At 37.8% G+C, this 24,758-nt stretch overlaps 1 protein-coding gene across 3 annotated transcripts in view; it reads left to right on the top strand.

Annotated features, from left to right (window-relative positions):
- Adck1 (aarF domain containing kinase 1) overlaps positions 1-24,758 on the top strand; it is a 375,938-nt gene that overhangs the window by 188,031 nt on the left and 163,149 nt on the right. For 2 of the 3 annotated variants that reach the window (XM_090379667.1, XM_090379665.1), the window contains one exon: positions 19,718-19,876. The exons of the other annotated variant lie outside the window; for it this stretch is intronic. In XM_090379667.1, coding sequence (XP_090235793.1) covers positions 19,718-19,876 — 159 coding nt within the window. The remainder of the gene's footprint in view (positions 1-19,717; positions 19,877-24,758) is intronic. 3 annotated transcript variants of the gene reach the window in all.

The raw sequence follows: 24,758 nt of genomic DNA, 5'->3' as shown, positions 1-24,758 counted from the left end.
TGAATTTTTACTTTTTTATTACAATAATCGCATTTAAAAATGACTGAATGGTTCAAAATATATTGAAGTAATTCACGAGCTTACCATAAGAAATCATTTTTTTAGATTTCCCATGCTCTTTTCTCGGTAATGAAATGAACATCGGCTAGAAGTTAATTTAATTAGAGTGTATGTTTATATGTATGGCTCCAAGAAAGCAGATAGCATTGCCAATCACAGATAAAATTAAGATTTTGCAAACAGTAGATAATGGTGTGCATTCTAAGACTGATATCGCCAATCAGTTTGGCATTCCTAAGAATACTCTGTTCACTATTCTGAAAGATCGGAAAAAGATTGAAAGTTTAGAGAAATCTGCTGCTCCGTGTAGGATTCGAGCATGAAAGGCAAAGTAACCGGATCTTGAAAAGCTACTTTTGAAATAGCTAATGATGATGTGTGCAAAAAACGTTTTTCTAGATGGTAATCTTTTAAAAACTAAGGCTGAATCATTTGTGCATCGAATAGATATTAAGAATTTAAAAGTTCAGATGGATGGTACCAGAAATTTAAGACTCATGGCCTGTCTTTCAAAAAAGTGTATGGCAAAAGTGCAGCCATGGACGTTGACGCTACAAAGCAGTGGAAGGAAAATCATTTAAAAAATGTTTTGCTGACATACGACCACAATGACATATTCAATGTTGATGAAACTGGACTGTTTTTTAAATTGCTTCTGGGTAAAACACTTACATTTAAAGGCGAGAAATGTAGTGGTGGAAAAAAGGCCAAACAACGAATTACTGTTCTCCCAGCAGCAATGTCTGGCACAGAGAAGCTTCGTCTTTTAATCATTGGGAAAGCCCAGAAGCCTCTATGCTTTTAAGGTGTGAAGACATTATCAACTATGTATCGAGCAAACCAAAAGGCCTGGATCGCAAATCTACGAAGAATGGATCAGAGACTTAGATTGCAGTATGAGTAAGAAGAATAGAAAAATTTTGCTGTTTGTTGATAACTGCACCCCTCATTGTAAAGTAAATGACCTATGTGCAATCACTGTCGAGTACCAACCACAAAATATGACATCAGTCCTTCAGTCACTTGATCAATTTGTAATCCAGTGTTTTAAGAAAAATTACTGAATAATACTATTAACCCCCTTCCTGGAACATTTTTTTCCTGAAAATGTGCCATAACGGATCAACTTTTTTTATTTTGCAGATTAAAAGTATGCATCATGTGAATACTCACTGTATAGTTTTTTTATGCTTTTTAAAATTTTTTAGTAGAAAATACATGGGAGTAATTAACCCATTTGGGCTATTCCGAGTTATCTCATGTATGCCAAAAAGTTTGCAAATTATACAGATTTTTTTAATAAATTAGCACTTGAGCTAAAAGAAAGGAACAAAAAAACTCTTCACTACTCATTATATAAATAAATTTAAAAAATCATGTGGAATGCACAAGTAGTAACCTCCCACCACAAGCAATAATCGTGAACTAACTACATTCTGACACACGGTCGCCGCAAGTGGATAGGTGAGGTAAGCATTGCTTACGGGCAGAAGTTAAAGAGAGCGGCGAAATATTTTTTGATATAGATTTCTAATTGGTTAACGCTTATCAGTATTCAGCATTTAGGATGGCAAATTTTATTTTGCTTACTGGCGATACATAGGAATGTGAGCTACTGTTCTGACATTGCTGTACAATAAGTAAATATAAGTAAAATGAAAGCCAGTAGTCTGCTTCCAGACATAAGAAAATCCCAAGAAATCTTGGGATTTATCCGGCTAATTTTGCATTAGCCAGATAAATGCCAGAGAAAATACGTTTCATTCCTAAATTTGGAGGTATTATTGTATCCTGAGATATTTCGGGTAGTACCAAATAACTTTTAAAACTTAAAACAAGATATCTCGGGATAATCCATGAAGGGGTTAAAGAAAATTGTGCCATTTCTTTAAAGCAAAATTCAGTGCGAAATTGACATCTTGTAGGCAATGTGTTTATGTGTTTCTGAATGGATTGAAGTTGATGAGCATTAGTAGAGGCATATGATGCAAGAAAGCAAGCTTATGCAGCATCAGCCAGAAAAAAAAAAAAAAAACTTCCACTTCACCCCTCCATTCGTTTGAAATACCTGTCCAGCTTAGCCTTAAATTTATTTAGGCTATCAACTTCCACAACAAGGGATGGAAGTCTGTTCCACCAACCAACTGCCAGCTGGCTAAAGGCAAATTTCCACACATCTATCCTACATCTGTCTTTTCTCAATTTGAATTTATGCCCTCTCAGGTGATTATTCTGAGCAAGAGGCAGAATCCCATCAGCATTGAGCATGCTCAAACCATTCAAGGCTTCATACACTTCTATCAGATCACCTCGCCGGTGCCTAGTCTCCAGACACTGTAATTTGCAAAACTTAAGCCTTTATTCGTAAGAGCAACCCTTTGTTCCATTCACTAACCTTGTTGCCCTTCTCTGTACTCGTTCCAGCACCTCTACATCCTTCTTGAAATGAGGCCTCCAGACCTGTATACAGTACTCAAGGTAATAATCACCTCCTTATACCTGCTAGAAAATTCCTGTATATCATTGATAAGACACCAAGAGCTACTCTTGATACATTGCTCTGGGGTTGCTGTTTCCCATATGTAGTACTCTACATTTGTCAATGTTAAACTTCATTTGCCACCTCTCAGCCCATCTGCTCAACCTTTCCAGATCCTGTTGCAGCAACATAGCATCAGTAGTGGCCTTAACAACCCTGCCAAATTTTGTATCGTCTGCAAACTTGGACATTAAGCTTGATATACCATCATCAATATTATTTATAAATATAGAAAACAGTAATGGACCCAACACTGTACCCTGAGGGACTCCACTGATAACATTAGTCCATGATGAGCAGTGTCCATTGATTACCACCACTCTCTGTCTTCTCCCACTCAACCACCCCTTTATCCATAGCAGCAATTTGCCTCCAATGCCACACTGCTCCAATTTGTGCACTGCTCCATGTGCAACAGTGTCAAAAGCCTTTCTAAGATCCAAGTATATAATATCAAAGTTATTTCCCTGCATCCAGTTCTTTTGTGACTGCATCATAGTATCCAATCAAATTGGTCAGGCAAGACTTCCCCTTAATAAAACCATGCTGTGTCCGAGCTATAACTGATGTCTTGTCTAGGTGATCCTGCAGTGCTTCTTTAACCAGTGCCTCCATTAATTTTCCTGGAACAGAAAGTTAAACTCACAGGTCTATAATTACTTGTGTCAGCCTTTGATCCTCCTTTGTGAATTGGTGTCACATTTGAACATTTCCAGTCTATGGGTACCTCCCCTGAGTCCAAGGAAGCTCTCATAATTATAGCAAAGGGTTTGCTTACTTCCTTTGCTGCCTCCTTTAATATAACTGGATAGATCCCATCCACCCCCAGGTGCCTTTCTTGTTTTTATCTTCAACAATTTCTACTCCACTTTACTCTCAGTTATTACAAGATTCTCTAGCTTACTGCCAGAGTTGAATACACCTCTGGCATTCCCCTCGCTGAATAACTCCTCATGTGTGAATGTCGATGCAAAATATTCATTTAGTTTGTTAGCTACCCGAGCAGGATCATCAACAGTTGAACCATCGATATCAAGTGGACTAATCTGATTCATCCCCTTCCTTCTAGTGTTTACATAAGTAAAGAACTCTTTGCTGTTTTTCTTTGCATCCCTTGCCAAAGATTTCTCGTAATCTGCCTTCGGCTGCCTAACCTCCTTTGTAACTTGGTTACGGATCAACTTATATCTATCATAGGTTTCTGTGTCACGTGTTAATTTATATGTATCCCAAGCTGCTATGGATAAGGGGATGGTTGAGTGGCAGAAGACAGAGAGTGGTAATCAATGGACACTGCTCAATGTGGACTAATGTTATTAGTGGAGTTCCTCAAGGTTCAGTGTTGGGTCCATTGTTGTTTTCGGTGTTTATGAATGATATTGATGATGGGATATCAAGTTTAATGTCTAAGTTTGCAGATGATACAAAGGTTGGCAGGGTCGTTAAGGACACTACTGACGCTATGCTGCTGCAACAGGATCTGGAAAGGTTGAACAGATGGGCTGAGAGGTGGCAAATGAAGTTTAACATTGACAAATGTAAAGTACTACATATGGGTAACAGTAACCCCAGAGCAATGTATCAACTCTGCGGTACTACACTGACAGTGGTGGAGAATGAAAAGGACCTGGGGGTAATTGTGCAGGCAGATATGAAGTTCTCTGAGCAGTGCAGATGAGCTGCAAGAGTAGCTCATGGTGTCTTGTCAATGATATACAGGAATTTTTCTAGCAGGGATAAGGAGGTGATTATTCCCTTGTATAAGGCAATGGTTAGGCCACATCTTGAGTACTGTATACAGGTCTGGAGGCCTCATTTCAAGAAGGATGTAGAGCTGCTGGAACGGGTACAGAGAAGGGCAACAAGATTAGTAAATGGAACAAAGGGTTGCTCTTACGAAGAAAGGCTTAAGTTTTGCAAATTACAGAGTCTGGAGACTAGGCACCGGCGAGGTGATCTGATAGAGGTGTATAAGGCTTTGAATGGTTTGAGCATGCTCAATGCCAATGGGATTCTTCATCTTTCTCAGAATAATCACCTCAGAGGGCATAAATTCAAATTGAGGAAGGACGGATGTCGGATAGATGTGCGGAAATTTGCCTTTGGCCAGCGGGTGGTTGGTTGGTGGAACCGACTTCCATCACTTGTTGTTGAAGTTGATTGCCTAAACAAATTTAAAGCTCAACTGGACAGGTATTTCGAACGAACGGAGGGGTGAAATGGGAGAGGGTTTTTTTTTTTTTTTTTTTGGCTGATGCTGAATAAGCTTGCTTTCTTGCATCATATGCCTCTACTAATGCTAATGCTAATGCTAAAAGTTAATTTGGAGGGAACATCTCCAATTTTGCAAGTTTGCAATTCAGTTCATTTCTGAAGTTATTAGCAGTATTTTTATCATGAGGGAATTCACATATGAATAATACTTTAGAACAAAGCTTCCAGTTTTCTTCGATATAGTGCAATGTCAATGTTATGTACGATAAATGTCTATATATTCATCTGTCCACATGTCCATAGATGCACTACATTGTCGGGAATGAATTAAAGGCTGAATGATGGGAATAAGTGCTGTTCATAAATTTCCACTTCCTTGAGCGTATTGCGAGAAGTAGTAGTGGGATGTGGCAATAAATCCTTAACGTTTAAATTTCCTTGGAAAGCTCTTATTTTTATTAAAGTCTGAGAATAGTTTATGAAACCAGTACCACTTACAATGTCAAAAGGTCTGATATCCTTGTAACATAATAAAACACATGATTTAGTTATCTCTTCTTTTATCTTTTGAGATATATGTGAAGATGACGGTTGTGAATGCAAATGTTTCTCGATAGAACTTTGGCCAACACTGATTGGAAACTTGCAAGAACGGCGATTTAAATGGGAACTTCCTGTTTTTGTCGCAAAATAACTTAAAAATGTTTGATATTTTATGCACTGAACAGCACTTTTTCATTCGTAGATGCATCTTGTACTTCAAATTTTTTTCATACATCACTCTTAGCATGCTTTCTTTCTACTAAAATGTATTGTCTGCTTTTCAATTTCACTTTGATTTCATTGAAATAAATTCATGATGAGGGCTACACCTGTTACTATTAATAATTAAATTAAAAAGTTAGAACTGACTGTCACTTTTGTCACTGGCAATTCTCACTGTATGAATGATGTGTAAGCATTCAGCTTACCTTTATTTCTAAATTATTGGTCAGTATTGGATTCAGCAAACAAGCAATTAGAAAACGTTACAGGTGAAAGTTCTAAGGATTGAAAGTAGGATAACCCAAAATCTCAGATGTAGTAGAACTAGGGATTAATGGCATCAGACTTTTAAGAAATACTGTATAGTATACTGTACACGTACAACTAAACATACTCTCGAAGTAACCTAAATTGAAACTTAATACTGTAATAAGTGTAAAGGCTACTTTTTCAGGGAATTTTGGAGATGTTGGTGAAGTGCGCCTTATTGGTCAATTAAAAGTGTCAACAGACAAATGATACACATTTTTCTAAAAAACTGTTAAGAATTTAAATACATAAAAAAAAAAAAAAAAATATTAAACATATGTAAGAAATAGCCTGAAAAAGTCTGAAATGTTTCAAATAGCAATTTATTATGATTATTTGTTCTGACCCGAGCCCAAATCGAAGTGTCGGACAAGATTTTGCAGCTCCGGCAAATGCAAAGTTTTTTTATAAATATTTAGCCGTTTTATAGACTTAATTGTCACATTAATTTATTTTCTTGTAGTAGCTTTATAGTTCTAGTTATGCTCCTTGGTTTAATTTGAATTTAGATAGCAATTTTGAAAGTTAATACTGTGTCCATAGGTTTTACCATTCATAACTTGTCGCCATTGTTATAGTATATTAGATCGATACGGAATAACATAACGTATATCCCGAACTTGATAGCATAAGGTTTAATGTAAAACTAGATAGAGTATTACATAGCCCTGTCTTAGAAATCTGTTAACTTATTATAGTATTATCAGTTAATCAGTAAAATTTATTAATCTTATTAAAATTCATTGTTAATTAAATTGTACTTAAATGGAATCATGACCCAGACTAGAGCAGCAAAGCAGCAAGCACAAAGTAGCGGTAGTACTGTGGCTTGCGGGAGAACCGAAGGGGGCGATTCCCCAATGCATCACCGTCTGAACAAATGAGCGATATGTGAAATGTTTTCAGACCTTTTTTAGAACAGGACATGATCTAGCCAAGGAAGATGTCTTTGTATGTGCTAGGTGCAGAGACTGTGAAGAAATTGTGGCAACTCAATGTTCTGATGGGCGTCTATGAGAGTTTGAGGTGTAGGTATAGTCCCTCAAAGAAATTAATATGAGTGGCTCATCAAGCTCTCAGCTGCCAAACTCAATGCCAAAGCTCACTCCTGTGCATCAGGCAACAAAGCAGCAATCTCCAAGGCAGAATGTGCTGGTCCCACAGGAGCTAGTTATTGTCGGTCACTCTATTGTCAGGGAGATGGGGGATATATTATGCAAAAAAAGGATAGGTGGAAAAGGACCGGGGTATGTGTGCCAGGGGCAAAAGTTGATGATGTTGTTGTAGAGCAGATATCATCTTTTAAGGGCACAAAAAGTGATATTGCTGTACACGTTGGCACTAATGACCTTACTTAACAATTACAGGTCAATGTTGAAAAAAAGTCACAAGTTAAGGTTAAATTTGAAAGTGTCTGCAAATCTGACCAGACATGATATGAGGGAGTATATGATGAGAGCCTTGTCAATCAATTAGGCCCTGGACAGATTGTGTGAGGCTCATGGGGTAGAATTTTTTTCGTTGTGGTCTGTACTTGCTAACAGGAGAGACTGTTTCTACAGGGATAGGATACATTTAAATAGAAAGGGTGCTGTTGTTGTTGCTGTTATTTGGTTTTTAGGAGCATTAGCAACTAAGGCCATATTGCTCCGGGGATATACAGGTGGTCGTTTCCTGACCTTTCCGCATCTTCCGTATTTGGTGGACACAGACTCGAACCCCGGTCTAATCAAGAAGCGTATGCTACGCACTGCTGCTCCTGCCCACCTGGCTACGGAGGTGCCTAGAAAGGGTGCAAAAATATTTGCTGATGCTACAGAGGCAGTGTTAGGTGGGTCTGAAAACTGCTAACTTGGGGGGAGAAATTTACAGACTAAAAGTCTGTAAAAGTCTGTTAGCAGTAGTGTTAGGTGGGTCTGAAAACTGCTAGCTTGGGGGAGAGATTCACAGACTAAAAGATCAACAGTAGCAGCAGTCAGAGGTGAAAGTGATCCTTGCATTGCTTCTATTGGAATAAGCAGCAGACAGAGAGCACATTGCTGGGGCTTTCAAGAACTGTTGGGAGTCAGCATTGATCAAGTAAATGCATGGGCTGTGATAGGGTAAGTAAAAGTAAGAACAAGTGCATGTATATTTGCATGTACGCCAATGCTAGAAGTATAGTAAATCAATTTCATGAATTTGAAGTGCTGGTGAAGACATCAAAGGCAGATATTGTTGAGATATCAGAGACGTGGTGTCACACAGACATAAGCAGTGCAGAATTGGAATTTGGAGAGTACAATGTGTACAGAAAGGATAGACATAGGAAGGGAGTAAGGGTTATGCTGTTAGTCAAGAAACACCTAAAATCTACGGAAATGCATCCAGTTGACATTGGTGGACAGTGCAATGTTGAGTCACTTTGGTGTGACATAAGCACTGGGAAAGGGGAAAATGAGAGTATGGGTGTGTTCATCATCATCAGCCATTTTCAATCCACTGCAGGATGAAGGCCTCTCCAGCAACTTTCCAGTTCCTTCTGTTTTGAGCACTGGCCATCCATTTACTACTCAAAAACTCATGAATTTCATCTATCCATCTCCGCCTTTGTCTTCCAGGTTTTCTTCTAGCTCCTCTTGGGTACCATTCTGTTATTTTCTTAGTCCATCTGTCATCATGTCTTCGAGCTATGTGTCCTGCCCAAGACCATTTTAGTTCTTTAGTTTTGATAAGAATGTCCTTTACTTGAGTTTGCTGCCTAATCCATGTGTTTCTCTTCTTATCTAACAGTCTGATTCCCAATATAATTCGTTCCATTCTTCGCTGTGTAGTTCTTAGCTTCTCTTCCATTCTTTTGGTGAGTGCCCAAGTTTCACTTCCATAAGTCATGGTGGGGATTATACACTGATTCATTATTTTACGTTTCAGACAAACTGGGATATTGCTCTTCAGTATGTGACTATATTTCCTGAATGCTATCCATCCAAAATTTATTCTTCTCTTGACTTCCAGCCATTTATCATTATTACAGCTAATAACTTGTCCCAGATAAGTATATGACTCCACTTTTTCAATTACTGCTCCTTCAATCATTATTTCCCTTTCTGTGGCATACTTGTTCATCATTACTTTTGTTTTAGCCATATTCATCTTTAGTCCAAAATCCTTACTAACTGTGCATAACTGATTTAAGAAATTAATATGAGTGGTGATTTAAGATTTTCCTCTAATTCTTTGGGATCGTGGCTTATGACCACAACGTCATCTGCAAATCGTAAATGGTTTAGGTACTCTCCGTTCACATTGACTCCTTTCTGCGACCAGTCTAATCTTCTGAAAGCTTCCTCAAGGGCAGCAGTAAACAGCTTCGGAGATATTGTGTCTCCTTGTCGAACTCCTTTCTCGATTTTAAATTTGCTACTGTCTTTGTCTAGTCTAATAAAGGATGTAGCACTCTCATATATTTTCTTCAAAATCATAATATATGGAGTATCTATGCCTTGTCTTTCCAGTGCCCGAAACATTGCCTTATGCTGTATGGAGTCAAATGCCTTTTCATAATCCACAAATGCCAGGCATAATGGTGTTTTATATTCATTTGCTTTCTCCATTAGCTGTGATATTACGTGAAGGTGATCCATAGTTGAGAATCCTGTCCTAAAGCCAGCTTGCTCTTTCGGTTGATTCTCATCAAGTATTCTTTCTAATCTGTTAGTAATGATCCTTGTGAACAACTTGTAGATATGGGATAACAAGCTAATTGGTCTATAATTTCCAAATTCTGATTTATCTCCTTTCTTATGCAGCAAAACTATGATTGCATTATTCCACTGCTTAGGCATCACACCTTTTCTAATGCACTTTGTGAAGAGCCTTGCCAGTTTTTGTGTTATGTCTCTTCCTTCCAATTTTAACAACTCTACAATAACTTCATCTTCCCCCGGGGCTTTCCGATTCTTCATTTTCTTCAATGCATGTTCTACCTCATCAGGAAGAATATCGGGTATGTCGTACGTGTTGCTACTTTGCAATCCATCTTTCCCACTGCTGGTATCATTCCCTCGCTCCTTGTATAATTCTCTATAGTAGTCTTCTGCTATTTGAATTATGCCTTCTCTGCTGTTTATAAGTACACCATCGCTATTCTTCAGTTTCAGTATCATTTGTCTTTCTGTATTACTGCTCATGGCTGCTGATTTAAATCCTTTGTTTTCCCTTAATGCTTGTTCTACTTTTCTTGTGTTAAATCTTCTTACGTCCTCTCTCAGTCTCTTTCTAATGGCTTTGGATAACTCAGTATACTCAATTTTCTCCCTGTCAGTGTTTTTCTTGCTCTTCATTTGTCGTCTTTGGTTCATCATGACAAGTGTTTCTTGACTAATTTTTTCTTCTTTGGATTTCTGTTTCCCTATAGGTTTCTTGGGCTTTATCACTTTCAGAAAGTTGTAATATTCCTCGTCGATATCTTGGTCCTGAGCAGTCTGCAGAAGCTCAAACTTGTTCTTAAGTTCCAGTACACACTGCTTTTTCTCCTCCTCTGTTATTTCAAAGACCTTTGTATTATTTACTCGAGTCAGTTTTTTCCTTTCTTTTCCTACATCTATATCAAGTGTACATCTTACCATTCTGTGATCACTTCCAACATTTACCTTATTCAGGACGGTAACATCATTCACAATATATCTTCTGTTAGTGAGGATGAAGTCGATTTCATTAGTTGTTAATCCATTTGGACTCTTCCATGTCCACTTTCTGTTCACCCTTTTCTTGAAAAAAGTGTTCATTACTGACATGAGTGTGTTATAGGCCTAATGACTCTAATGGATACAATGAACAGTTGTGCAGAGAAATAGAGTTGGCTAGTAAATCAGAATGTCTTTTTATGGGGGATTTTAACTTTCCAGATATTGACTGGAACTAGTGGTTGGCTACTCGCATGCCAGCAAGACTTTTGTGGATTTATTGGAGGATTGTTTTCTACAGCAACATGTTCAAGGGACAACCAGAGGCAGTACTACTCTTGATCTGATTATCAGCAGTGATTATTCATGCATTAAGAATTTGCAGATAAAGGAACCACTAGGTGACAGTGATCACAGTTTACTGATGTAGGATTTACTTATTGTTTGTTATTTCGTTTTTAGGAGCAACAACTAAGGCCATATTGCTCCAGGATATATGCGGTGGTCATTCCCTGACCTTTCCACATCCTCTGTATTTGCTGGTGATGGGCTCAAACCCCAGTCTAATCAAGAAGCGTGTGCTATGCACTGCTGCTCCTTCCCACCTGGCTACGGAGGCAGGATTTACTTAAAGAGGGTAACTACCATCAAGGGTAAAGGGATGGGCTTTCATAAAGGTGACTACATTAGTCTCAGGCAATTTATTAATTCTATACAGTGGGATCAACTCACGATTTTAAAAACAACAAATTCTTTAAGTAATTAATCTTAGAAGCTACCAGGCTTTTCATACCAACTAAGAAGTACTGTTCAAGGTTTAAACCTAAATGTATGTCAGATGAACTAATGAGGCTCGTGGTAGAGAAGAAAAATGCATGGGATGCATATTAAATTTTCAGGTGACACAGAAGCTTATGCCAGATATTAACTAGTCTGTAATCAAGTTACATAGGAAGTTAAGCAAGCAAAGGCTGATCACAAGAAATCCTTGACAAAGGATGCAAAGAAAACAACAAAGACTTCTTTACTCATGTAAACTCTAGAAGGAAGGGAATGAATCAGATTGGTCCACTTGATATTTATGGATTGACCGTTGACGATTCTGTGCATATAGGTGACAAACTGAATGAATATTTTGTATCTACATTCACATATGAGGAATTCTGTAAGGAAGGGGAGGACAGAAGTATACTAAACTCTAACAGGGATCTAAATGATTCTGTAATAACAGAGAGCATATTTGAGGAAAAATTGTTGATGTTGAACATAAAAAATGCACCTGGGGTGGATGGAATCTATTCAGTTATATTGAAAGAGGCAGGAAGGGAAGTAAAAGCAAACCCTTAGCCATAATTATGAGAGCATTCTTAGATTCAGGGGAGGTCTCCGGACTGGAGATATGCAAATGTATCCCCAATTCACAAAGGGGATTCAAAAGGTGACACAAATAATTATAGACCTGTTAGTTTAACATTTTTTTCCTGGGAAAATAATGGAGTCACTTGTTAAAGAAGCTTTGCAGGATCATCTAAACAAGACTGCAGTAATGGTTCAGACAGAGCATGGGTTTGTTGTCTGAACAATTTGATTGGATACTATGATGTAGTCACAAAGGAACTGTATGCAAAATATAATTTTGATATCATATACTGGATTTCAGGAAAGCTTTTGATACTGTTGCACCTGGATGACTGATGCACAAATTGGAGCAGTATGGTGTTAAGGGCAAATTGTTGCAATGGATAAAGGGATGGTTGAGTAGGAGACAGCAGAGAGTGGTATAAAATGGACTAATGTTATTAGTGCAGTGCACCAGGGTTTGGTGCTGGGCCCATTGTTGTTTTTTTATATTTATCAATGATATCGATGAAGGTATATCAGGTTTAATGTCCAATTTTGCAGATGATTACGGAGGTTTCATCTGCAATTTTTTTTATTATTATTTATTATTATTATTTTTTTTATTTTATTATTTTTTATTATTATTATTTTTTTTGAAATAATAAGAATATTATTTTTTTTTTTTTTGGCTGATGCTGCATAAGCTTGCTTTCTTGCATCAAATGCCTCTACTAATGCTAATGCTTCAAATTTATAACCTGATCATTTTCAGGTTGTAAATTTTCTTTTAAAGTCAGCATTTAAAAGCAAAAGTAAGTATTTTAAAAAAAAAAACAAAAGTAAGGTATTTTAAAAAATAACAAAAGTAAAGTATTTTTTTAAGAAACAAAAGTAAGCCATATTTTTATAATTTTACTAAAATCTAAAAAATAAATCACTGACATAGAGGCCCCGGGTGCCAAGCGTTCCGTGACCAAGTGATTTTTGTGCGTTCCAAAAAGCGTTATATCCAAAGAGCCTTTGAACAAATTATATTTCATTCCAACTACCGTTTTCTTTATTTATAAATTACTGCAGCACTTTCGCACTACAAGAAGTAGGCAAAGGCCCAGAAAGGGAAGCCACCTTTCTGTTTCTATTTCTAACAGTACTAATCAAATAACTCAGCCGCTTGGTCACCTAGTGGCACTGCTCCTGCATCCCCGTGGCGGGGCCGGAAACCTGGTAGGTAAAGCAAACCCCCAGGGCCAAAAGGAGCAAAACATGGTATATGACAACTTCCCCCCGATTAAGACTGCAAATCTGAATAATACGGATTTGCATCAACCTGATATCGACTCTACCAATCCAAAGAGACTGAAGACGGATACTCCTCGAATTGAACACCCGAGTTTTCTGATTCTCCATTCACTGACAAACCAGCCCTTAGGCAATCTATCGCCATTTCTCATTCAAAAATGTCTTGAGAACGTAGCTGGTTCCCCGAAAATGGTGAGGCGACTAAAATCTGGCGACCTGCTTGTAGAGACCACAAGTTCTAAACACTCTGAGTCTCTACTTAGACTCAACTCATTTGGTGGAATTCAAGTCAAGGTGTCCCTTGACTTGAATTCACACACTAAAAACATCCAAAGGCGTAATTTCAGAATGGGAACTAATGAATGTTTCAGAGGAGGAAATTGTTCAGGAATTGCAGATCAGAAAGTCACACAGGCCAAAAGAATCATGATGAAAAAAGATGGCGAGCTAACTCCAACTTGGAGCATCATACTAACATTCAGCTCACAAAATCTACCTTCGTTAGTGAAAGCAGGGTATTTGCATTGTCGCATCCGTCCATATATTCCGAACCCAATAAGATGTTATAAGTGTCAGAAAATTGGACACTCACAAACAGTCTGTCGAGGTGAGCCAGTATGCCCAAACTGTGGATCTAAAGAGCATACCCAAGCTGATTGTAATGCCCAGTCTTCTCTTTGTTCCAACTGTAAAGGCAACCATCCAGCCTTCTCCAAAAATTGTGAACAGTGGAAACACGAGAAAAAAACCAGAAATATAAAATAGAAAACAAAGTCTTGTTCCCAGAAGCACGAAAGCAACTGCAAATACAGATGCCTAGACGTACATATGCCGAAGCCTCTAAAAAATTTCATTCAGTATCCATCCAAACTGACACATCAATTCCACCAAACATCTCTATTTCTGAATGGGCTCGATCCTTGCTCTCTTCTGCACCACAATCATCAAAGCAACATATATCAATCAGGGCTAACAACATGCCAATCACCATACCACCTGCTGTCCATGCAGCCCCTGTAATATCCTGTAATATAGTTGACTCCGTCCTTATGGATACCAATGAAATCCCCAGTCAGGAAGAAACAGAAACCATTCTGGAGATCCATCCGGAAGATGAAATAGACAAGAGACCAGTTTTCTCAAAAAGAGATAAAATTAAAATTGACCGCGGCAAACAGACTTTTAAAAAACAGACAGACTCAGCTCCTTCATCTAAATCTAAACAGTGAATAACGTGGTCCAGTGGAATTGCAGAGGCTTGCGTAGCAATATTGATGACATCCAGGAAATAATTAAACGTCATAATCCAGTTGGTATCTGTTCACAGGAGACATATTTAACTCCTAAGGTATCTCTCTCGATCAAAAATTATTCTCTTTTCAGAGAAGATAGACCGGTTACAAATAAAGCTCACGATGGGGTTGCTATTCTCATAGATTCACGAGTCCCTTGCAGACGTATTCCTTTGCAAACCTCTATTGAAGCGGTTGCTATGCGAATAGCAATTGGAGTCACTATAACACTTGTTTCCATATATCTACCGCCCACTCAGCCTTGCACTATTCATGAACTTGAAGATCTAATAATGCAGTTGCCAACCCCTTTCTGTTTATTGGGCGACTTCAATGGACACCATCCATTGTGGGGCTCTCCCAGTCCAGATGGACGGGGACAACTTATTGAAATGCTCATTGACAGGCAGAATTTATCCATCCTAAATACTGGTTCACCAACTTACATCCATCTCCAAACAGGAACTGAGTCCTCAATAGATCTATCCATCTGCTCCCCAATCCTTTTTCGTTGTATTGAGTGGACAGCTCTGAATGATCCACTGAACAGTGACCACTATCCACTAATCTGTAAAATTCAAACTTCACACTCTGTGACTTCAGAAAACTGCATGAAATGGAAATTTTCCAAGGCTGATTGGGCAAAATATACTTATCATGTATCCTTTGATAATCAGATCATTGAATCTTGTCCAATTGACATAGTCACCAGCCATATCACTAAACAAATCCTAGCAGCTGCGTCTATTGCCATTCCACAGTCACAGTCAAGCTCCCGTAGATCCATAAATTATTGGTGGAATGAGGACTGTAGGAGTGCCAAAAAAGAAAAAAACCGAGCCTGGAATATATTCCGCAAACATCCTACTACCAATAATCTTATAAATTATAAAAAACTCAGAGCCAAGGCTCGCCATATCAGGAAGAAAGCAAAAAGAGACTCCTGGGTCCGATTTGCAAATTCAGTTAATAAAAATACAGATTCTAGAATAATATGGAGAAAAATAAAACAATTAAATGGCAAATTTCCTCCTCCATCCTCCCCAATTTTCAACTGGAATGGACAGGAGCTGTGTACTCCTGCAGAAATTGCAAATGTTTTAGGCTCTGTATTCTCACAGCTATCTGCATCGACCGCATACGACCAGTCATTTCAGAAGATTAAAGCTTCAGCTGAAAAATCTCGATTGAACTTCAAAACCAAATCGTGTCTATCATATAATCGGCCCCTTATTATGATTGAACTTCAAGAAGCTATATATACCTCAAAGAACAGTGCTGCTGGTCCAGACGGAGTGTATTATACAATGCTTAAACACTTAGATAACAAAGCATTATCCTTGCTGCTAACTTTCTAAAATCGTATTTTCACTGAACATTCATTCCCCACATGCTGGCATCACTCCTATGTACTGGCAATTCCCAAACCAGGGAAAGATCACTCTATCCCTCACCACTATAGACCTATTTCTCTTACCAGCTGCTTGGGTAAAACCCTGGAAAAAAATGATACACCGCCGACTGACCTGGTATCTTGACTCCAAACATTTAATATCTGATAGTCAATTTGGCTTCAGGAAAAATCGATCATCCCTGGATCTCATGGTCAAAGCTGAAACGAACATCAGGAATGCGTTTATCCGAAACGAGCATCTCGTTATGGTATGCCTTGACATAGAGAAGGCCTTTGACACCACTTGGCGTTTTGGCATCTTGAAAGATCTACATTCCCTTCACCTCAGAGGCCACTTACCATATTTCATACAAAACTTCCTTCAGCATAGAACTTTTCAAGTCCGCTATCGGCAAGTCCTCTCGCAAATCTATATACAAGAGGAAGGAGTCCCACAAGGCTCAGTTCTGAGTTCTACCTTATTTGCAATAAGAATAAATAATATAACCAAATGCATACCGGTCCCTGTAAACACATATCTCTATGCCGATGACCTGACTGTTTCCTGCAGTTCACAGAATATGAACTTCATCGAAAGGCAACTACAAATCTCTCTTAACAATATTGAACTATGGATGACACAGAATGGATACCGACTATCACATCAGAAATCTAGTGTCATTCATTTTTTGTAACAAACGAAAGATGCATCCTGAACCAGAGCTTCACTTAACGAATCATCCTATATTAGTCAAGAAAAGTATTTGCCTCCTGGGCCTCATTTTTGATAGTAAGCTTAATTTCTTAGAACATATCAAATATCTGCAGACTACTTGCCAGAAAAAAATGAATATACTCAGAGTTCTTTCTTTGACAACATGGGGTGCAGATCGCTATACCCTGCTTCAATTGTATAGAACTCTAATTAGGTCTCGTCTTGATTATGGTGCCCCAGTCTATGACTCTGCCAGGAAAAGCGTGCTTACACGCCTTGCACCTATTCAACATTCTGCCCTCAGGATTGCTACAGGAGCATTTAGTACATCGCCAGTACCAAGCCTTTATATTGAAGCCCATGAAGTTCCACTCTGTCTCTGAAGAAAGGTGTTACTTCTGAATTATGCAGCTAAAATTCGAAGCATGCCTACCCATCCAATTTGGCCTATACTTAGTGATCCACAGTTTAAAATTTTTTATAGAAATAAACCCAGTGCAGTTCAGCCAACTGGTATCAGATTACAAGCGCTATTAGAAACTTGGAATGTCCATCTCGAAAACGTCCTCTAAGATTCAACCTGTTCAGTCGCCCCATGGGCCTATACTAAACCATCCTGCGACAATTACTTCCTAAACTGGGGGAAGCATTCCCTGGCAAATATCAATATACAACAACTCCATACTGCTCACACAGAGAATTATCCTCTTTTTACAAAAATATATACCGATGGATCAGTCTGATAGTCGAGTAGGTGCTGCAGCAGTTTTCCCTTTTAACACCATCTCTGTATCACTTCCCATCGAATGCAGCAGTTATACAGCTGAGTTATTCGCCGTCAAGCTTGCCCTACAAAATATTCTCCATCTATCCATCAAAAAGAGTATAATATATACGGACTTACAGAGTGCACTTATAACTCTACAAAACACCTCCTCACCAAAGAATCCTTTAATAAAAACTATAAGATATATGTTGATACATACTCAGGAACGCCAGCTTGTAGTTATCTTTTGCTGGATCCCAGGCCACACTGGGATATCTGGAAATGAATGTGCAGATTATGCCGCCAAACATCCTTCTAATTCAGATTCATCATGTGCTCTCGTTCCATATGCTGACTACAAATCTAATATACAAAGAATATGTAAGGAACAATGGACACTTATATGGCAAAATAAATCAGATAATAAGCTCTTTCAAATAAAACCAGATCCACTGTTATGGGCCTCTAGCTTCTGGGAAAACAGAAAGGAAGAAGTAATACTAGCCAGAGCAAGAATTGGTCACAGTCACATTACCCACCTATTTCTCCTCACAGGCAATGATCCTTCTCAGTGTACACACTGCAATTCTCAACTCACAATGAAGCACATTCTTGTTGAATGCACCTTATACTCGCATGCCCGGCAACTCTCATTCAGTTTTCTTCCTAATCTTAAAGAATCTTTGAATCTCTGTCATATCATAGGTAGCGATGCCAACCCCACAGAATTTTTCTCATTTATAAAACGGATAAACTTATATGATCAGTTCTGACTGTTTGCAAAACAGTCATCATGAGTATCATCCACATCGCTGATAGGCGCAATATGGCCTGAGCAGCCCTTGTGCCAAAAGTAACAACAACAACTGACATAGATTTGTTGCACATAAAATTGTTGGGAATTTGCATTTTTTATATATAGCCTGAAAATAAAAAATGGTAACATGATAATAGAAACTTTCCTTTTACATGTAGCAAGAGATGGAAAATGTAACACACCAATTTTTCTTGAATCACTCAGTGCGGCCCATGAAACAAATCTAACTTTGAATATGGCCCCTGTACAGGAAAAGGTTGGACACCACTACCGTAGGGGGTCACTATATAGAGCTTCGACTGTATAAATATCACAGTTCACATGGGAAAAACTTCTGACCTTGCTGCTGGTGATTTTCACTTAAACACATCTTGGTAGCAAGTGTTTTTCTGTTGATGAAGAGGTAGAAAACAATGTTTGTTATTGTGTATGACAGTGATAAATCTTTTTATCAGTAGGTTTCAGAATTTTATTATGCTGTGAAACAACTATATCACTGTTTTTGGTGATTATGTCTAAAAATAAATGCTGTATTCAGTATTTGTTTTTTGCTTGCTTCTTCCTCTCATTTTTTTATTATTATGATATTTTTGGTATTCTCTACTTTTTGAGTGTTTTGCTGACTCTCCCCTTCCTCATATTTAAGGCTTTTAACTCTTTGTCATGTACTCAGATGTATTTTTTAAACCAAAAAACAGTAAAGCTTAAAAATTTAATCTCTGTTAAAATTAAACAGAGATTAAATACTAAAACTTGAATAGAGTTCAAGCTTTAGTATTCTCCCAGTATAATATTCACCTTTGATATGCAATATTTATTATTTTTAAATTGGAAAAATATAGCTATACAAACATGGTATGAAAAAAAGTATAGCTACACAAACATGGTACAAAATTTTTCATACCATGTTTGTGTACAAAGTCACTGTGGGCCCAACATAGTTATTCATGGACATTTTGGACAGTTATGTGCTGCCTAAACTTAGGCAGTGCTATGGAAATGGTCTCTGTCAGTATCATCATGATAGTGCTCCATGTCATAATGTGATTAATATAGGACTGGTTTATAGATAGAATGTCAGAAAGCACAAATCTGAACCCCATTAAACAGATATGGAATGAACTGGAGTGCTGATTAGGATGCAATCAAAAAAAAAAAAAAAATTTGGAAATAAGTCTCATAATATCACAGGTATACAGAACAACTTTTTATAAGATATTGCAGCAGTAAGCATATCATGCTATAGGTGTTTGAGAAGTTGGAACATCATGTCCAGGTGTGTTTGGATATTGGAACTGACACTTTTATTATCTCTTATTAATTTGATCTGTTTCACATCGAGGTATAGGCAGTGTGTTTTACCATATTTACAGCATTTGTTATCAAGATAATGATTTATGAATTCTCCACTTACTGGTGCATCCTATGTAAGAATTGTTCAGTTGACATAAAAAAATAAAAATATTTTACTTTTGCGCTTTGTAATGATAATATATCTGGTGACTGTATTTGATAAAATTTAATTGTAATTGCACATTTTCAGCTTTTGGTTCATTTAGTTGCTTGGCTTTTTCCTGAATTCACCTTTATGTGGCTAGCAGAAGAGACAAAGAAAAATCTTCCCTTAGAGCTTGACTTTGTTAATGAAGGAAATAATGCAGATCATGTGAGAAAAATGTTTAGCTATTTACATTGGCTGAAGGTATGTTTACTAAACCAGTGTTGTTAATCATAACATTCTAGCAGCTAACCATTTGAAAAGTGGTATGTTTACATTATTGATTTTATTTGTTGAGGTACTTATCTATAGATAGGAACATTGTAACTTATTTTGATTCTCACACTAAGTTGTCTCCAGTATTATTTATTTTATTTACCTAGAGTGTGATTAAAGTAGTTCAAATAAAATTGAATACAGACTGTCTTTCTTATAGTGAATCTTTAATACTTTGTCCTATGTACCAATTCTGAGAGATTATTATTATTATTATTATTATTATTATTAGCCATATGGTGCAAGGAAGCCTGAGGCTTATGCTGCACCAGCCAAAAAAAAATTTGAGTTACCCTGTGTGTATGTGTGTGTGTGTGTGTGAGAGAGAGAGAGAGAGAGAGGGGGGGGGAGAGAGAGAGAGAGAGGGGGGAGAGAGAGAGAGAAGTAGAAGGAAATCACCAAGAAAGAGAAGAATGATGATATCCAGCTGAGGACCCTGGGTGTGCCAAGCCCATACTCACCAGATGTGAGCCCCTGGGGTATTTTTATATCTCTTAGCTCCCCAGATTTTTTACCTATTGAATGAATTGTGCTAATTTTTTCACCTTGTTTTGTGAAATGATGAAATTTTATGCAATATATCAGTTATAACAGCTGTTATTTAACCCAGCTTCTAATGCATGTGGTGATTTCTATGCTGTTTTAACCATTAGAAATATGGATGCTCGCAAGTGGCCTGTCATGCTGCTCTTTCATGGTGAAGGAGCACAAAATTACAGTATGTTCAGCCCCAAACCTACATCTATCAACTGCCAGGAAAGGGGAGGGGATACACTGCATACTCATGAGCATGCCAGAGGTAGAAAGAAGAAAAATAAATATAGAGAAGACATAACAGAACATATCATACCGGGAAGTGAGAAAAGTATGTATGTGCCAGAAGGTTGCAGGGAGATGTTCTATCAGAACTCGAACTGAAATGACCATTTCACCCAAAATATCATTTACTCCAATTACACTCCATTTATAAAGTTCACAAAAATTCACAATCTGTCACTCCTATATCTGTACCCTCCTACTGCACCCCATTTATCAAAACTTGGTGGTAGAAGGAAACCATAAAAAACTGAATTAGCACAAGAAAAAAATATTCTGATGGATGTTAAAGGTGGCTCCTGATGAGTCTGTCTTTGAACTCTTTGAAGAGGAAGAAATGGACACAGGACAGCATCCATACTTCCCCAAAAAAAGAAAAATCAGAGACTGAGAAGAACAAGTCCTCAGCACTTTAGACTGACTGACATATCCACCAAATAATGGCCAAATTCATACAATGAAATTGCCATGGTTTCTGATGGACTACTGATGACATCAAGACCCTCTCTCATAGGCACAAGCCAGTATGCCTTTGTTTGCAGGATACACATCTAAAGACAGATGATGGCCTACCTCACATAATATCAACATGGTATGCAAAGATAGAATGAGGAATGGACTTGCTCATGGTGGAGTCACCATCCTAGTGGGCAATCATATCCCTTTCCTAGTAATCCCTCTTACAGCCACCATAGATGAAGTTGGCATTCACCTCTCTTAGGATTTCTCCTAACAACTTGCTAATGTGCCAATAAAATCCAAACCAATCAATTAATCAATCTTAACAATTTTTCAGTATATTTTCCTCCTGGGATCAACATCTCCCAGACAAACCTTGATGATTTCATTACACAGCTGCCTTCTCCTATTCTCTTATTAGGGATCTCAGTGGACATAGTTCCCTGTGAGGTAGTGCAGACACTAATCGGAGGTGCCGTATAATAGAGCACATGCTTGAAAATAATGAGCGGGAGTAAGCACCTTTTTTCATGTGTCTATTTGTATGTTACTGCCATTGATCTCTGTATCTGCTCCCCCCCCCCCCCTCTCTTGCCTTTATTTTCATGGGAAGTTGAAGACATCCCATACAGGATTGATCACTTTCATATGATATCTATTTTGGCTGAGAGAAGTCTGTGTCAGCCCTCAAGAATATCACAGTGGAAGTTTGATAAGGCTGACAGGAACACCTTTGAACAGCTAGCACACTTTGACATCATAAGTGGAAGTTGATAGCCTAAATAAGTTTAAGGCTCAGCTGGACAGGTATTTCGAATGAACAGAGGGGTGAAGTGGAAGTGGTTATTTTTTATTTATTTATTTTACTTTATTTTTTTTTTTTGGCTGATGCTGCATAAGCTTGCTTTCTTGCATCAAATGCCTCTACTAATGCTAATGCTAAGTCACCCAGGAACCTTTCAATGATGCAGTGGCATATATTATAGAAGTTCGTGCAACAACAGTTACAATTCCCAAAACATCTACACAGTGTCTACTATTTCCAAAATCTTAGTTGAACTCAGAGTGAACAATATCAAGGAAAGTTCAAACAAGGTATGTGGGATACTCAAATGATATTCCATCACAAAAAATTTAATATCGTTTAAACTTGCACATGCTAAAGCACTTTTACATATGAAAACCCAGCCAAAGGAATTTTGGATCCACTTTATCTTTCCCATAACTGGATCCACTTTATCTTCCCCAGTCTGTTAACTAAAAAAATTGTCTGGGATATGATTTGGAAAATGAAGGGAAAATAACAACCATGCCCTTCAGTGATCCAAACAATGGATGTCCAATTGCAGATCCAACTGCAGTTGCAAATATTCTAATGGAAACATTGCAGAAATCTCTGTAATAACATCATTCTCCCTAGAGTCCTTGGTCCTAAAAGATAAAAATGAGAAATGTGCATTAAACTTCTTTTCAAAACTGTTTGAAGCATAAAAGCTCTTTACATGGGAAGAGTTGATAGCAGCACTCATTCTCTCATGAGCAGTGAGACCAGATGATATCCACTGAAATGATAAATCGTCTTTCAACATAATCTAAGGATCACCTTCTAATCTTATTAAATAGAAGTTGTCTTTGAAAAAAATTTCTAGACTCTTGGAAGAAGGCAATTGTGTTATTGTCTTCCCAAAACTAAGAAAGGACCATAGAAATCCAAGTAACTGTCATTCCATCACTCTGACAAGCTGTTTCTGCAAGATTCTGGAAAAAATGGTTAATGCTTGCATTGGATGATATTTGGAAACAAAAGATCTTCTTTCCGGGATGCAGTATGGCATCACAAATGTACATTTATGAAGCTTTTATTAAATTCATGCATCTGGTATCAATTTTCTTTGATATCAATAAAGCATATGACAGCCTTGTGGGTGCCTCCGTAGCCAGGTGGGCAGGAGCAGCAGTGTGTAGCACACGTTTAAGTTGTCCATGATATAAGCAGTTGTCCTTGATTAGACCGGGGTTCGAGCCCATGACCACCAAATATGGAGGGTGCGGAAAGGTCAGGGAATGACCACTGCATATCCCCGGAGCAATATGGCCTTAGTTGCTAATGCTCCTAAAAAAAAAAAAAAATAATAGTAATAACAGCCTTCTGATTTGGCTTGTTACAAAACTTCCATAACTTTGGTTTTAGGGTTGAGGGGGGATTGTACCTTCCTGTTTGTATTAAAACCTTCCCACTTAATCATCAGTTTCAAGTTCATGTAGGGTCCACACCAACAAGGAGTTCCACAAGAATCTTTTCTAAATGTAACACTTTTTACAATCAAAATTATCACAGAACAACTTCCACCAATTCTAAACAATGCCCTCTACATTGAAAACTTACCATATTTTGTCATTCATGCAATATGAGGGTCATTGAAAGGCAACCAAAAAGCCATTGATCTTGCATTCTGAATATTGGCTAATGGGTTCAGAATCTCATCACAAAAGACCATATGTGTACACTTCTGTTACAAACAAAATGTTCATCTTGACACAGAATTATGGTTTTGGCAAATTTTATCCCAATAGTACCAGAAGCTAAATTCCTAGGGGTTATTTTTGACAAGAATCTGACTTTTCTACAACATATTTGTCAGTTAAGGACAAGGTGTGCCAAGGGGCTTAACATTCTTTACATCCTTTTCTCAGTTTAGTGGAATGCAGATCACTGCACACATCTTTGTCTCTATCAAGCTCTTGTCTATTCTTAAACTCTTTTATAGTTCTCAGGTTTATGCTTATGCTAGAAATAGTACACTTTGGCAATGAGATCCATCAGGCCATCCACACAATTAGTGGAACATTTTGGACATCTCCAGCCCAAAGCCTTTACATTGAGGCAAACGAGCCACCTGTCTAATTTTTTGATATAATCAGTTGTCTTTGAAATGTACTTTTAAATTGAAATTCTTGTGTGACTACCTCACATGGACATTAGTTTTTGAGCCAGTTTGTATAATGTAACACCTCTTGGATTGCAAACCAGCTCTCTGGTATTCGAATCCAAAGGCTGTTAAATGAACTAAACAGCTTGGTAGACAATCCAGAGCAACTCCTTCCACCCTGGCATGCTCAGTTTTCAATTTGTGACTTCTCTTAAGATCCTGGAGGATGCTGTTACCTGTACATCAAATGCGGTATTCTGACTTGTGTCAGTCTGCACAGATGGTTTGAAGTAGGAATCATATCAGCTTCTGTTCTCCCACACAAAATAATATCAACAAGATTCCACAAGAAAATATATACAGTCAGTCCTCGTATAACACATGTTTACACTACATGAATCCGATCATACACGGTTTATAAATAGGGGAATGATATCATATATAACACGAACCGAATTCGCTTATGAATGATTCGCCTTTGTGTTCACAAGAAATGGCAGTTGAATGCAGAATCACCCCAACTGAACACAACATGATAGTAATGAAGAGAAGATTCTGAAAATTTATTTGTTTTTTATATCAGTGAAGGGCAAACACATTTCACC

The sequence above is a fragment of the Mastigoproctus giganteus genome, chromosome 8 (genome assembly GCF_048544385.1).
Source record: "Mastigoproctus giganteus isolate SK-2022 chromosome 8, ASM4854438v1, whole genome shotgun sequence".
In the NCBI taxonomy this organism is placed as follows: domain Eukaryota; kingdom Metazoa; phylum Arthropoda; class Arachnida; order Uropygi; family Thelyphonidae; genus Mastigoproctus; species Mastigoproctus giganteus.
This window is presented reverse-complemented; position numbering and strand designations above follow the sequence as displayed.